The sequence below is a fragment of the Physeter macrocephalus genome, chromosome 6 (genome assembly GCF_002837175.3).
Source record: "Physeter macrocephalus isolate SW-GA chromosome 6, ASM283717v5, whole genome shotgun sequence".
NCBI classification, from domain to species: Eukaryota; Metazoa; Chordata; class Mammalia; order Artiodactyla; family Physeteridae; genus Physeter; species Physeter macrocephalus.
Window position 1 is genome coordinate 47,413,788 of NC_041219.1, and position 14,578 is coordinate 47,428,365.

Here is a 14,578-nt window from a genome sequence, read left to right on the forward strand (position 1 = left end):
GCTGCTGCTCTTATCCCTTGCAGCGAAGTCCGTTTTTGGTTCTTCCGCCTCGGAAGCCAGGCCCAGGTTTTTGGCGCGGAGGTGTGATGGGATTTTGCGCGGGCGTGTTCCCGGGCTTTAAACCCAAGCGTTTTGCCATTTACAGCAGTGGGACCAAACATAACCGCATACTCGAGCTGTCTGAATTGTTTCATCTCTTTCACTCAGGTGACAACGCGCTTCCCAACGGGTTAGACGTTACCTTTGAAGTCACTGAATTAAGGAGGTTAACGGGCAGCTACAACACCATGGTTGGGAACAATGAAGGCAGCATGGTGAGATACAGGCTTTTCCCTTCCTAACGGGGGAACCGTCAACCGTGAGCTTTGAGGACACGACTGATGGTAGTTTCGGAGCTCTTTCACGCCCCTCAACCTTTATTTGTAAACTGTCCCGCGGTTCTCCTTAATCTTAGAGTTGACGATAACGTGCTTTGTTACAAATGTGGATTGTTTGGGAATGACGTGGGGATGTTCATATTAATAGTTTCCTGTTGAAATTCCCCTAAACTCCAGGCCACAGAGTTGATTTCTCTGAGCCTCACAGTCAGCAGGTTTAGCCTCTTGCACTCGGCGGCTGTGTGCACTCAGCAGAGGCAAGCTTGAAGGAAGACGAGCAGTCACAAGGGGAAGGCAGAGCCGCAGCTACATTTTTGTTCTGTTTTTGAGTGAGTCCCCTAGCTCACACAGTCTTTCTAAACAGTTATCGTTCCTTCCGTTCAAACCCCTGCTATGTTTTTTTTCCTCCTAGGTACTTGGCCTCAAACTCCCTAATCTTCTAGGCCGTGCAGAAAAGGTGACTTTTCAGTTTTCCTATGGAACAAAAGAAACTTCGTATGGCCTGTCCTTCTTCAAACCACAGCCTGGAAACTTCGAAAGAAAGTAGGAAGCCAAACAGATCATTGAGTTCAGTGGCCTTGTTTAAAAGTTAAAATAGGTGGCTTGTTTGTGAAAAGAAACTTTGCAGAATCAGCTGACCCTTCTACAGTGTTAGAACAAGCCCATAGATTTCCTCATGAAGATGAGCCCTTGAAGTATATTTTTAAATCTGTTGATTTAAATGTGTACAAGGTATAATCACTGTTTCAGCTTTTAAAGCTCTGTCCCATTGTCTCCTAGTTTCTCTGTAAACTTATATAAAGTCACGGGACAGTTCCCTTGGAGCTCACTCCGGGAGACAGACAGAGGAATATCAGCCGAGTACAGTGTAAGTAGCTTTTCAGTCCTTCCCTTCGGACACTTGAGTGGGACCAAAGAGTCTGTTGATGGATTGATTCCCAAAGACGGCAAGCGGGGGCGGGGCCGGGCGCGCACAGCCGCTGTGTGGTCTGATGCTGGGAGCCTCAGGCACTGCTGCTGGGGTCGCCCTCTGTTCTCTGCCCTGCCGGCCGGGCACCTCTTCACTAGCCAAGCGCACGTGCCGGGGCCAGAGAGTGGCTAATCTCCATGGGGGCAGCTCCTTTGACCTGGTCACATTTCTTCCCTGCTCCTGACTTCCTGGGACACCATCTGTTTGTCCTTCCTTGTACCGGCTAAGATCGAAACCTGACAGCCAGTGAAAGTTACTTCAGGTTACTGGAAGCTTTCATCATTGGTTTACAGTTGGTTGACGCCTAGCAGGATGCAGCGCACGGAATTACTATCGTTTGACCATTTTTGGCTTTACGACCAATGCTGCTCTTTTTTTCCTTCCTCTCTAGCTCATCCTTATTCTTCCCGTCCTGTTCTAGGCTTTAGTTAACGAGGAAAGACCTTGAGACACAATCCCGTATGAAAGTAGTTCCCCAGGTCTTCAGACCAGCAGCCTCGGGCTCACCTGCAAATTCCTGGTCCCGAGTGGCCTGCTGAGCGAGCATCACCAGGGACGGGGCCCAGGAAGCCGTCTCGGCGCGCCCCCCCGTCACCCCCGCCCGTGCCTGTGGTCCGAGAGTCCCAAGTCCCTGCCCAGGCTTGCCTCCTGCTGTGCGCTCGGCCCCCTGTGGGCACTCGAGACGCATCAGCGACTCATGCTACTTAGCTTGCAGCCCAAAGTCATGACAACTCTGAGTGCCCCGAGGTCGCCAGGAGGGCGCAGCTCAGTATGGAGACGCACGTCCATTCTCACCTCGGTGTGGCCGCCCTTCTCCGTGTGCAGGGAGTTGCCCTCAGACCCTCCTGCCCAGTGCTGGGGACGCGGCGGCCGACACCCTGGCAGACAGTCTTCTCTCCAGCCCTACCGTCCTGCAGGACGTGGAGGCTACCAACAGGGTGGGAGGTTTCTCCCCACCTTTCTCTCCTGAGTCCCCTTTTATCTCTTTCTTTTAAGCCTTTTTTAAAGAGCAGATCCTCAGGAGAGTAGAAACACCTGTTTGTCCACACGGGATAGAGATGCAGGACGTCAGAGTGTTGGAATAGGCCGCGAGGGAGGGCAGGCAAAGGGACGCAAGGGCTGGAGCTCCTGCAGCAGCAGCCCTGCCGTTGAGAGCAGAGGCTGCGGAGGAGAGGACCGCATCCTCCTCATGTGTGTCCTCGGGGGCTGCGCCAAGTAGGTGCTCGCTACGCAAGCCCAGCGGTGTCATCTGGGCCCTGCCTCGTCCTCCTGCCGGGAATCCAGAGACACAGATGTGTCTCTTCTGAGCAGCAGTGTTTCTCCCATTAAGAGCCGCCTTATAAGGGAGGGAGGAAGGCTTTAGGTCAGCTCTCCCCCTCCCACAGGCTTTGGGAAAGTAGCTGAATCTCGGGGCCCTCAGTGCGGAAAAGGCGGCTGGGCAGGCCTGCCCTCCCACCGTCTGCCTCCCCAGGGCCTGGCCCGGTGCCTCGTGGCGGCTTCACGAGGAATCGTGCTGAGGCCCCACGTTGTCACCCTGGAAGCCACGTGGGCTGTCTGGGCCTGAGTGCCACGAGCATGCCCAGCGCGGACTCCCTCTGGGGATTGTGACGTGACCTGGCTCCCTTGTAAGGGCTGCGTCACTGTTGTCCTTCCCGAGGCCACCAAACTACGTCATTCGCTGTTCAAAACCAACCTGGGCATTTCTCTGAGACGGAAATGTAAGGCTGGCTTGGCTTCGAGGGAAGAGGGTCAGGCCAAGAGGCAGGTCCCACTTGCCCGGACCCCAGCGTTCACTTGGCTCGGGCCTCTCTGGCCGCAGGGAGGAAGCGCTTCACTCACGGGTAACCTTGTCTCCTGGCTCTTCTCCAGGGGCTGATGTGGGCCATCTGGGTCACCCCTCCCGGCTGCAGACAGCCGGCGGGGTGTGTGTCCGACGGTCCTAGACTGGAAAAGGAAACCCGTCAGTTACAAAGCTGCGTGCAGCTTTCAGACGAGCGACCCCGTCTCCTCACCCGGAGCACAGCCCTGCGCCTCGTGCAGTGTTTCCCTTTGATTGCGGCCATGGCTTTCTCCCCTCCTCCCTCCTGCCTGCCCGCTCTGTTCCCTCCTTCCCCAGCTTCCCTCCGTCTCTTCCTGTCTCCCATCCATCATTAAAAACGTTGTGTCTTAGCTTTTAGTCCGTCCCTTTAGCGATGCCTCATCCCAGGACCCGATTTGGGACGGCCCCCTGTCCGCGCAGCACGGAAGGCTGACGGTTTCCCGTGTTTGCCTGCAGTTCCCCGTTTGGAAGACCAGCCACACTGTCAAGTGGGAGGGCGTGTGGCGAGAGCTGGGCTGCCTCGCCAGGACAGTGTCTTTTGCCGTCCGCAAAGAGAGCGGGCACTCGCTGAAGTCATCTCTCTCGGTAAGGCAGATGTGTAGATGCTTTGACGCAGCCGTGCCTTAAGTTGGGAGAATAGCCTTTGCCTCCATCGGGAGGGATTGGGAAGCGCCACGGTTCGGGTGGCTAAAACGGTGCCTCCTGCTCACTTGGAATTTCTGGACACAACCTCCTGTCCTGTTTTCTCAGTAGCATCAGCGGTAACGGGCAGTGGCGTGCGTAAGGGCTGACTGGCATTTTAGCTGGGAGCCGGCTGAGTTGACCGGTCAGGCTGTCGAGCTCCGAGAGAGCAAAGCTGGCGATGGGGTCGGGACGGCCCACCCGGTGGACGTGACTTGTTTCCCTGACTCTCCCAGGTCCCTCACGTGTAACGTGGGGTTTCCGTAAAGATTAAGTGGCGGAAGAGTTATGGGACGCCTAGCACAGTGCCTGGCATACGGTTGTGCCCAGCGAGTGTCTGGTGTTGTGTCAGAGGCCTGTTTGACGTGCAGACGCCCCCGATCCACGTTTCTTTCAGCACGCGATGGTGATCGACTCTCGGAACCCTTCCATCTTACCGAGAAGAGGTGCTTTGCTGAAGGTTAACCAGGTAGTGTTCCTTCCCCTGTGGCCTCTGCAGGCTCCGTGACCCTGGAGGGATAGGGCGTCATGCAAGGGTAGTCACGTTTTTAATACTGACATTTTCCTCTCCTTGTGAAAGTCCTTCGAGAGTGGCTTGCAAGGGTGTCCGTCCCCCTCGGGGTGCCTAGCCCTAGATTTGCTCCCGTAGCTCAGGCTTTGCCTTCACAGAGCACAGAGTCGGGATAAGGTTCCGGTCTCTTTGCTGGTGTCACTTACTAGGCCAGGAGGAAAGTTGTGATTAGATGGGAGTGATTTCCCTGGTGACCCTTGAAGAACACCCAAGGCGGGGGTTGTAACTCACATGCCGGCAGGGCCCGGCAGGTGACCTTGGAGAGAAGTGGGGCTCCGATGCTCTGTTGGCTTGATCTCAGCGTCAGAGGAGCAGCTAGAAATCAGATGTTCATAGGAAATGTGCCAAACTGTAAAAGGTGGGCTGATTTTTTTTTTTCCCCCAAACGCTGATTAGGCCAAACAAGCCGTATCATCCTTAACAAGCTCTGTAATGAAATGTTGATGTTGCCAGCGTTTTACTCTCACACGTAAGGAATAACATTCTCTGCGGTTACTCAGTGCGTTTGGTGATTGTGTACCTCTGTCAGGCCCCTGGTACCATCCAGAACAACTAGGACGTAGCTTCTAGGAGACAGAAGTGGTGTGTTGCCTTTCTAAACATACAAAACAGCAGACTTAACTGCAGTGACGCTGTTTAGAAACCTCTGTAACAAGTCTGTTGGCCCCCTTTGACCTGAGGACCCTCGCCCACAGGAGCTGGCAGGCTACACCGGAGGGGACGTGAGCTTCATAAAAGAAGACTTTGAGCTTCAGTTGAATAAGCAGCTCATACTTGATTCAGTGAGTATCTCGCCAGAATATTGTCACCTTTGTTTTTATCTCTTGTTTTTGGAGTCTTATTAGAAGATCTCAGTTCCCGAATATCTCAGACACTAAAGAGGAAGTCAGAACACTGATGCTTGAAAGTCAAGCGCTCGGTCTTTTCAATTTAGCCAGACTTGAAGCTACCCTGGGGAGAAGTGATGAGCAGCCCCTTTAAAACTCATCTGTCAGTCATTTTACGTAAAAGAGCCCCTTCCCCACTTACCAGCTCAGGGCCGTCAAGCAAATGTGTCTGGAGGACAGGGCTGCCGCTTTCTTTGCCTCCTGATGTTACTACCAGAGAAATTCTGCGTCTTCACCGTGTTTTGCTAGGTGGTCAGGGCTCTGGGTGCCTCCAGGAATTTCTGTGTTACCCAGTTTGGTTTAGTTCCTCCTGATTCCCTCAGGACCTTAGGAGTAAGTGACTGGATTCTGACTGAGGCAGTGGAGCCCCAGGCTGGGAGACACCATGCTTATTCTCCAGTCTTCCCAGCGCCCGGGGGACTGAGGGACAGCGCTCCACACCTCCACTGCCTCCTTAGACCCTGGGGGCCAGGAGTGAGTTTTAACGAAGTGGGACATGCGTCTCGTTTTAGAATCATTTATCACTGCTGCCGGTCAGTCCTGGACTCGGTGCGCTTCCAACTTGGTTCCTGCCTTTCCCCTGCCGTTGCTCTTCCGGAGGCTGCCAGGGGCTTCTTGCTCCGTTCAGCGAGCTCTGTCTGGTCCCCTTCTGTGCTCCCTCCATGGCACGCTGTCAGCCATTGTTGACTCCATTGTGACTGCTTCTCCTTCCACGCCTCGGTTTCTCTTTCTCAGCCTCCTTTCCCCCCATCCATGCACCCACCCACCCTCCCTCCTTCCCACATATACTGGCTCCCAGGCACTGTCTGGGCACTAAGAATACCTCAGTAAATAAACACAGTTCCCGTTCTTAACATGCTAGTGAAGGAAGACCTACAAGCAAATAGATTTATATACAGTCTGGCAGGGGTTCACAGGTGACGCGAAGAACGATCCAGCAGAGTTAAGGGACAGAGTGCCGCCAGGGGGGTGCTGCCTTATGTTAGAGGGCCAGGGGAGGCGTCTTTGATGAGGCCTGTAGCACTTAGAGCGACTTAAGGTGGGCCCTCCACCCTCGGTGGCGTCTCCCCAACAGCCGGTCGCCCAGACACAGCTGAGGGAGCAGGGCGGGCTGACCAGGTCCCGGGTGCTGCCAGCTGAGCTGAGGACAAGTCGGTGAGTTCTGGTGACCGACCGTGGAATTTCAGCTGGGTGAGGAGGGGAGGAAGGGCAGGAGAGAACGAGGGGGCCGGTTCGTAGGTCCTGCTGGCACTGAAGACTTGGGGGGCTGGTGCTAGAGGGAGCAGGTGGAGAGGAGAGGTCTAGGTGCTGGGGGTGACCGGGGGCCTGGGGCTCTCGTCACCGAGGTCAGCGGGACACGAGGCCCAGTGGGCTTGCCTCAGGTGGGGGATCAGTTCTCCTTGTTGCCCCTCCTTAGGTTGGGACCAGTAGGCGGGGGAGGAGCTCAGTGTGCCGGGAGCATCGGGAGACCCTAGTCGCGAGGGGAGCTGCTCGAGAGCGCGCGGGGCTCTGGCGCCTCGCTTTGTTCTGCAGCATCTGTCACGCTGTTGAACAAAGACTTGAATTTCCCAGAATAGAGTGTTCGTTTGGCCTGCTCTGCCCACTCTGTCCCAGTTTTCGTCTGTAATCCTTCCTACGGAAGCTTCTAAAAAAGAGACATCTGAGCAGCTTTGAAGGACGAGGGACTTTGCACGTCCGAGGGGACAAGGTGGGCAGAGGCGTGGGGGTGCTTGGGAGAGGTGGGGGGTGGGGGCCACGGCGGGGGCCTTGGGTCCGGAGCCCAGAGAGCCTCGTGGCTCGTGGATTCGAAGGAATCCCTGGGTCAGTTCTGTGCATGGATTACGTGGGTGTGAAGATTGGATCCCTGACCTAGGGTGAGGTCACTGCCCTGGACCAGTTAGAGGCAGGGCTCCGTCCCCGAGGGTTGGATTGGAATTTCTTAAATGTAGCAGCCTTGCACCCGCTACCTTCCTTCTCCTGAGATGCCATGCGCCCTCAGTCCTCTTAGGTTTTGAGGCCGAGCCAAAGAGCCCTGGGTGGATGCAGAATCCCTTGTCCAGGGCCCTGGTCTCCCCGCTTCAGGCCATGGCTTGTCCCACTGGGCTTGGCTTCTCGGAGAGGAGGGAGCTGCCCTGCGTCGGAATGGAATCCAGGCCCTGCTTAGGGTTAGGGCTTATGTATAGTATGTCTCTATTCGAAATTTGAAGTTGCCAGTTGTAAAAGTATCCACAAAACACTTCGCGCTGTAGTTCTTCCCCTGCAGGAGCCAGATGTTCTCGTTCCGCAGCCCTGTGCCCCGACCCAGAGCTCTGCACGCTGCAGGCACTGGGCACGACCAGATCTCAGGGTGTTTTCTGTCTGCTCATGCTCATTGGAAGGAAAGAAACGCTGGAAGAAAACGGTTGTTTGTTTATATTTCAACAGGTTTTTTCAGCATCTCTCTGGGGTGGAATGTTGGTACCCATTGGTGATAAACTGTCAAGTATTGCTGATAGGTAAGTAATAATAAATGAATGGGTGGTTTGCACATGGTTTCCTTTGGATCTTTCTGCTTGGTTTATTAGAAGATATTTTAGAGAAGTTTAACTGTTTAGGAAAGCAAATATTTCAAATTTTAATTTAGTTTTTATGTTTAAGCTAATTTCAAAATACCTAGTATACCTCATACTTAATATTTTTCCCTTTTGGGGTAGAGAGATACTTAATTATACTAAAAATTTTGTATTCTCTTTGAGTATGAAAGAATACAGTTCATACATGTTACAGAAATATAAAAACAGAGAAACATTTAAGGCAGTGAAAGAACCCTGCTCCCCGATAAGCGGAGTTAACATGTGGACTGCGGTCGACTCTTGAACAACCCGAGGGCTAATCCCAGTGGCGCTTGTAGCCGGCCCTGCGTACCCACGCTCCCTCCACAGCCAGAGCCAGCCAGCCCCTGGCGGTGTAGTGCTGTAGCGTCTGCTGTTGAAGGGTGTCCACCCGTAGGTGGACCCACGTGATCAAACCCACGTTGTTCAAGAGTCAGCTGTATTTCCTGTTAGCCAGTATGTTTGTGGGTGTGTGTTTGCGTGAGCGTGTATACATATAAATTTATGTACACATCTGTATGAAAGTGTTGAGATACCACTGTATGTTGCGTACAATTTTGTGTCCTCCCTGCTTTTTAAAAATTATAGAGTAAATCATTCACCAAGTCATGGGAAATTTTTCGTAAGCAGCGTTTTAATATTTTGTTATTTGCACATACGTAGCACTGTGAAGAGTATAACTTCGTAAATAATTTTTGTTCGTTTTATTTTCTGAGGAGATTCGCCAATGTGGAATTACTGTCGCAAAAGAATATGAATGTTTTTAAGGCTCACAAAGAATATTGCTGGAGGCTGCTTTTCAGAAAACCTGCTTTTTTAGGGGTAGCCTCTGCTCCTGTCAGCAGAGGGTGAAGTTGTATTTGTTGCCTGTTATTAGTTGCTATTAGTAGAAATACTCACGACTGTCTTGGGGTCAAGGAACTCTTTCTTTAATTTTGCATTAGTGAAACTGTTGTTTTAGCTTAACCTAGTTCAGCCTTTTTGGATGGCAGTTTGGGAGTAGAAAAAATTTTAATTTCTAAACTCTGAGACTTAACAGTTTCACCTCCGTGAACCTAATGTACAGAAATACAGTCATAAGAGTACAAAGATGTATGTACAAGGGTGTCCATCGGGAGCATTATTGAGAATAGCAAAAATTCTAAAACTACCCGTAGGGAAATGATTAAATTCAAACACAACCCTTCTAAAAGGACTGTGTAATCATTAAAAAGGATGAGGTAGGTGTCCCTAAGTTAAAATTTGCATGGAAGTACGTTGAGTTGCTTGCTCCCTGATCAGGGGCAAAGCTTCTGTGTGCACGTGTGTGTTTGCAGGTAGCAGCACCAGGGGTCTGGAAGTCAACCACCAAACCGGTGACAGTAGTCACTTCTGGAGATTGGAACACGGTGGACAGTAGGGAGGGGAAGAGCCTTTTCACTTTTTGTGTTTCCTGGATCATTTTAATTCTTTCAAAAGAATGTGTGTGATTTATCATTTGAAAAAATAATAAAGGGACCTTGCTCTTTGTTTCTGTAAGTAATGTTAATGAGGTATTCAGAAAGGCTTTGCTTAGAAATCCCAGATAGTAAAGACACATTTGTAGACTTTTAAACTCAAGTTCAAATGAATAAATTCATAAAGGCTTTTATCCAACGGGACAATGAGAAGAACAGTGCTCTGTTCCCTTTGTGCTTAGACCTGGGACGTTTGTGGCACCGCAGGTCAGTGAGAGGCTGGGGGCGTCAGCTGGTGTGGCTTCCATGACAGCCGTGTTGGAAAGACCATACACAGCTTCTCTGGTCATTTTAATTCATTATTTAGTAATTACCGTGGTCTAAAATCGGGTTCTAAGAAGCTGTTAGATTTTATAGCAAGTAGATGGGATTTCTGATATACATACATTTTTGGCTGCATTGGGTCTTCGTTGCTGTGCGTGGACTTTTCTCTGGTTATGGCGAGCGGGGGCTACTCTTCGTTGTGGTGCACGGGCTTCTCATTGCGGTGGCTTCTCTTGTTGCGGAGCACGGGCTTTAGGCATGTGGGCTCAGTAGTTGTGGCTCGCGGGCTCATTAGCCATGGCACGCGGGCTCTAGAGCGCGGGCTCAGTAGTTGTGGCGCATGGGCTTAGTTGCTCCGTGGCATGTGGGATCTTCCTGGACCAGGGATCAAACCCGTGTCCCCTGCATTGGCAGGCGGATTCTTAACCACTGCGCCACCAGGGAAGTCCCTCTAATATTTTTTTAATTCATTGTTTTCGTTTTACTCAGATATAGTTTAAAAGAGTATGATAACCTGGTCCATTAAGGAGCACAAGGAATTCATTAAAAAAAATTTTAACATATACTTTTTTTCTAATTAAAAATCACTGTAATAATACAAAAAAATTTAAGATAACAATAATTCTATTTTGGTCTGTTTCCTTCTAGTATTATTTTCCTCTGATTTGTAAAATTCAGATCATACTATTATATAATTTGTATCCTTTTTTTTTTAAACTTAATTAACTTAATTTTTAACTTACTTATTGTGAGCATGTAGGAGGCTGTTTTGAAAAGGTGCTGCGTGATGAATTCTCATAGACTTCAGATAGTTCCTTTATAACAGACAGTCCACCCAAGTGTCTTTATTTGTGCCTTGTATCTCACCTGTGTCCCCAGAAGTTTGACGTGTTTGTTTAGATGTATAGTCTTAGGTTAGATCACAAGCCTGGGTCTTTGTGAGATTTACCACATCCTCCCGTGCGTGTTCCTAACCCTGAAATGTTCCGCCACGTGGAGATGTGGACGACCCAGCAGCGAGTGTGCGCCTTTTGCACTTTTGTTGTGTGATGGAGACTTTGTCCAGCGGCTTTGCTCTGACATCTGCATCCTCTTCCAGGTTTTACCTCGGGGGACCCACAAGTGTGCGAGGGTTCAACATGCACAGCGTTGGGCCACAGAGCGAAGGTCTGTCGTTCCCCACAGCACGCCAACTTGAAAAAATCGAAATCACGGTTACTTCTCATTTTTGAGCGCATGTATTTGTTTAAATCACCGCAATAATAGATACTCATATTTCACCAGTGGAACTGGCACCTAACACAGCATCTACCACACAGCAGGCACAGAAAGGTGTTTGTTGAGGAAACTGTAGAAAATGAGAAAAGATAGCTAAGCAGAAGATACACGACAGTCACTTGTGATCCCATTGGCCAGAGACGACGTGTGTGAGCATTTTGTTGTTTAAACATGCACATCCATGCACACGTGTGTTGTTTACATAACTGTTCTAACCTGTTTCTCCTACCACCCCCCAGTAACAGTATATGAATAGATTTTTATAGGAATAAGTACTTTATCATTTTTAATGGCAGCTTATTTCATCTTATTGGCAAATTTTTTTAAACTAATGTACTTTATTAAAACAAAGTTTTTTAAATATATATATAAAATAACTTTAATATTACAGTAAACAATAAACATGCATTTTTTAAAAAAGATTTAGAGAAAATACAGCTAAACGTTAATTATGGTTTTATCTGGGTGATGGGCATTATGAATAATTTTAATAAGCCTTTTAAAATGCATTTCTGCACTTTCCAAATTTTCCACAAGTTTATTTACATTAAGCTTGTTTATTTATTGAGGTATAGTCAATTTACAATATTATATAAGTTTCAGGTGTACAACATAGTCATTCATAAAATATTGACTATATTCCCTGTGTAACGGACTTTATTTTTGAGAGCACTTTTAGGTTAGCAGAAAAATTGGACACAAAGTACAGAGTTCACTGTATGTGCCCGTAGCATCCTTTATTATTAACATCTCGCGTTAGTGTGGGACACTTGTCACAGTCGATGAGCCAACACTGATGTGTTACTACTAACTAAATTCCATAGTTCACGTTGGGGTTCACTCTTTGTGTTGTAAAGTTTCATGGGTTTTGGCAGTTGCATAATGACATGTATCTACTATTACGGTATTTTAAATACCGTAATAATTCACCATGCGCCACCTATTCCTCCCTCCCTCCCTTCCTCCCCCTCAACTACTGGCAACCACTGACCTTTACTATCTCCACAGTTTTGCCTTTTCCAAAATGTCATATACTTCGAATCATACAGTATGTACCCTTTTCAGACTGGCCTTTTTGACTAAATAATATGCATTTAAGTTTCCTCCATGTTTTTCTTTTTTTCTCTTTTGGTCAGTGTACTTCTTAAATTTTTGTTTATGTGTATATATATATATTTTAATTAAAGTGTAGTTGATTTACGATATTGTATTAGTTTCAGGTGTACAATATAGTGATTGAGTCCTCATGTCTTTTTATCACCAAATAATATTCCATCGTATGGCTGTACCACAGGGTGTTTATCCATTCACCTATTGAAGGACATCTTACTTGCAGGACATCCAATTTTTGCAATTATGAGTAAAGCTGATATAAACATCTATGTGCAGCTTTTTATCTGGACATAAGGTTTCAACTCATTTGGGTAAATACCAAGGAGTGTAATTGCTGGATTGTATGGTAAAACTATGTTTAGCTTTGTAAGAAACTGCCAGACTGTCTTCCAAAATAGCTAACATTTTGCATTCCCACCAGCAGTGAATCAGAAAGATAAGCCTTATCTTTTTTTTTTTTTTTTTTGTAAGCCTTATCATTTTTAATGGCTGCATATTTCATCTTCTTGCCTTACGGCAATCTTTTTAAACCAACTCCCAAGTTTTAGACACTTAGACTGTTTTCTTTTTTCTTACGTTTATATAACAGTGTATCAGTGAACAAGCTAACTGAATCTTTGTGCTCATCTGTAAGTTTACTTTATAACATAAAGTCCTAGGTGTGGAATTGCTAGGTCAAAGGATTTTGAGTATCCTTGAATATCCTTAGGGTTTTATATTGTCTCAAGAAAGCTTGTCTCAATCATACTCTGTCCAGCATTGTGTGAGAATTCCGGTTTCTGGAACTCTCTTCCAGTACTTGACATTATATCAGAGGATCTCCACGTGTTACTAAAAACTACAAAAACGTCATTTAAGTAGATTCATGTTATGACATTATAAAATATTCTATCCTGATTTTCTTAACTTTTTTTAACATCTTTGTTTTTTCCACTTTATATTGTTATAAATAGTGATTGCTCTGGGCCTAAATTTTTGTACAAAATAGAAATTATTTCTTTTCATTTGTTTTTAGAGTGCTTTATTAGTGTGTCTTTTTTTTTTTTTTGAAAAGTAACATAATTTCTTTTTCACTATAACAAGTATTATTTAGTGACTAGATGAAAGTTTTGGAGTCTTCGATTTTCCTGAAAATTAAAACACAGTGGTATTTCATTTAATTACCTATTAAAAGGCTGTTGGTAAGATTATATGAGCAAGAATGTAAATTGCTGTAACTTTTCATGAAAGCAATTTGACAGTATTTATCAAGAGCCTAAAACATATATATACAAGGACTATTGATAATAGAACCAAACTGAAAACTGGAAACCCAAATGCCCATCAACGATAGAATAGGCAACTAAACGGTGATGTCTTCACACTGTGGAATATTATACAGCAGTGAGGATGAACAAGTTAGAGCCACTGGCTGGGTGGCATGAACAGGCCTCAGAAACACGCCAAAAAAAAAAAGGCAGATCCAGAGGATGCATACTGTATGATTCCATCTGTGCAGAGTTTAGAGACAGGGTAAAGTGATCTATATTGTCGGGTGAACAGGTAGACAGGTAGTGCTATACTTGGCGTGGGTGGTGGGTAGTGATTAGAAAGGAGAACAGGGCCTTCCGGGGGACTGCACTTGTCTGTTTCTTGGTCTGCGTGCTCATTATATGGTGTGTTCTGTGCCTGGAAATTCACTGTGCTGTACACTTAGGATGCGTATACTTTTCTATGTGTATATTATACTTCAGGATAGTTTAAAATACCTGTGTGTGCAAGTAAGCCCATCATGGGTTAATGTCCACTATCAAGAAATTCAACACAAACATGACAGTAGTCAAGGGGTAGATCATTATATTAAGGTACATATATGTGATTATTCAGGCATCAAAATCACATTTTCAAAGAATATAAAGTATTAAAGGAAAGTGCTTATAATATAGTAAACTAAAAAAAAATATCAGGACTGCAATGTATAAATATAAAATGACTTACATTTTGTTTTCTTACTTAATTATTCATTATAATTCACTGGATGAAAGAACACCAGATGTTAGCTGGTTATCTCCAAACGTTAGAAATTAAAGGAGAATTTCCTTTTTTTCTACTTCCATATATTTATCACATTTTGTACAATGAGTATATTACTTTTATGATTAGAATAAAATAGGTTATTTAAGAAAAGAGAGGAACACTTGCTGGGAAATGAGAAGCAAACCCAGTTGACCTCCTGCTTTCAGTCCGTTCTTTGTTTCCTCTAGAACTTCAGTATCAATAGCAGTTGAGGAGATGCTGGAGCCTTTAAGTGAATAAGCAGTTCATTCCTTGGGTTAATCTTGGAGACAGCCATATTTTTCTTTTTCATGGTCTGTCATTTTGTGTTAAAGGGGACTAAGGCACTTGACAACTAGTATTTTGTAACAAAGTATAAACATTTCAGGGTTTTGTTGTTGTTTGTTTAATGTTGTGGCTCTTTATAGTTAAAATGAAATGGTAGGGACATTTTTAGAAATAATGCAAATGTATACTCTCGGTGGATAGTCTTGAAT

At 46.7% G+C, this 14,578-nt stretch overlaps 1 protein-coding gene across 4 annotated transcripts in view; it reads left to right on the forward strand.

Moving 5' to 3' along the window:
- Positions 1–14,578, forward strand: part of SAMM50 (SAMM50 sorting and assembly machinery component) — a 30,367-nt gene that overhangs the window by 8,655 nt on the left and 7,134 nt on the right. For all 4 annotated transcript variants that reach the window (XM_007099837.2, XM_028490702.2, XM_028490701.2 and 1 more), the window contains 8 exons: positions 208–314; positions 790–920; positions 1,158–1,245; positions 3,623–3,751; positions 4,245–4,316; positions 5,114–5,200; positions 7,730–7,800; positions 10,756–10,823. In XM_007099837.2, coding sequence (XP_007099899.1) covers positions 208–314; positions 790–920; positions 1,158–1,245; positions 3,623–3,751; positions 4,245–4,316; positions 5,114–5,200; positions 7,730–7,800; positions 10,756–10,823 — 753 coding nt within the window. The remainder of the gene's footprint in view (positions 1–207; positions 315–789; positions 921–1,157; positions 1,246–3,622; positions 3,752–4,244; positions 4,317–5,113; positions 5,201–7,729; positions 7,801–10,755; positions 10,824–14,578) is intronic.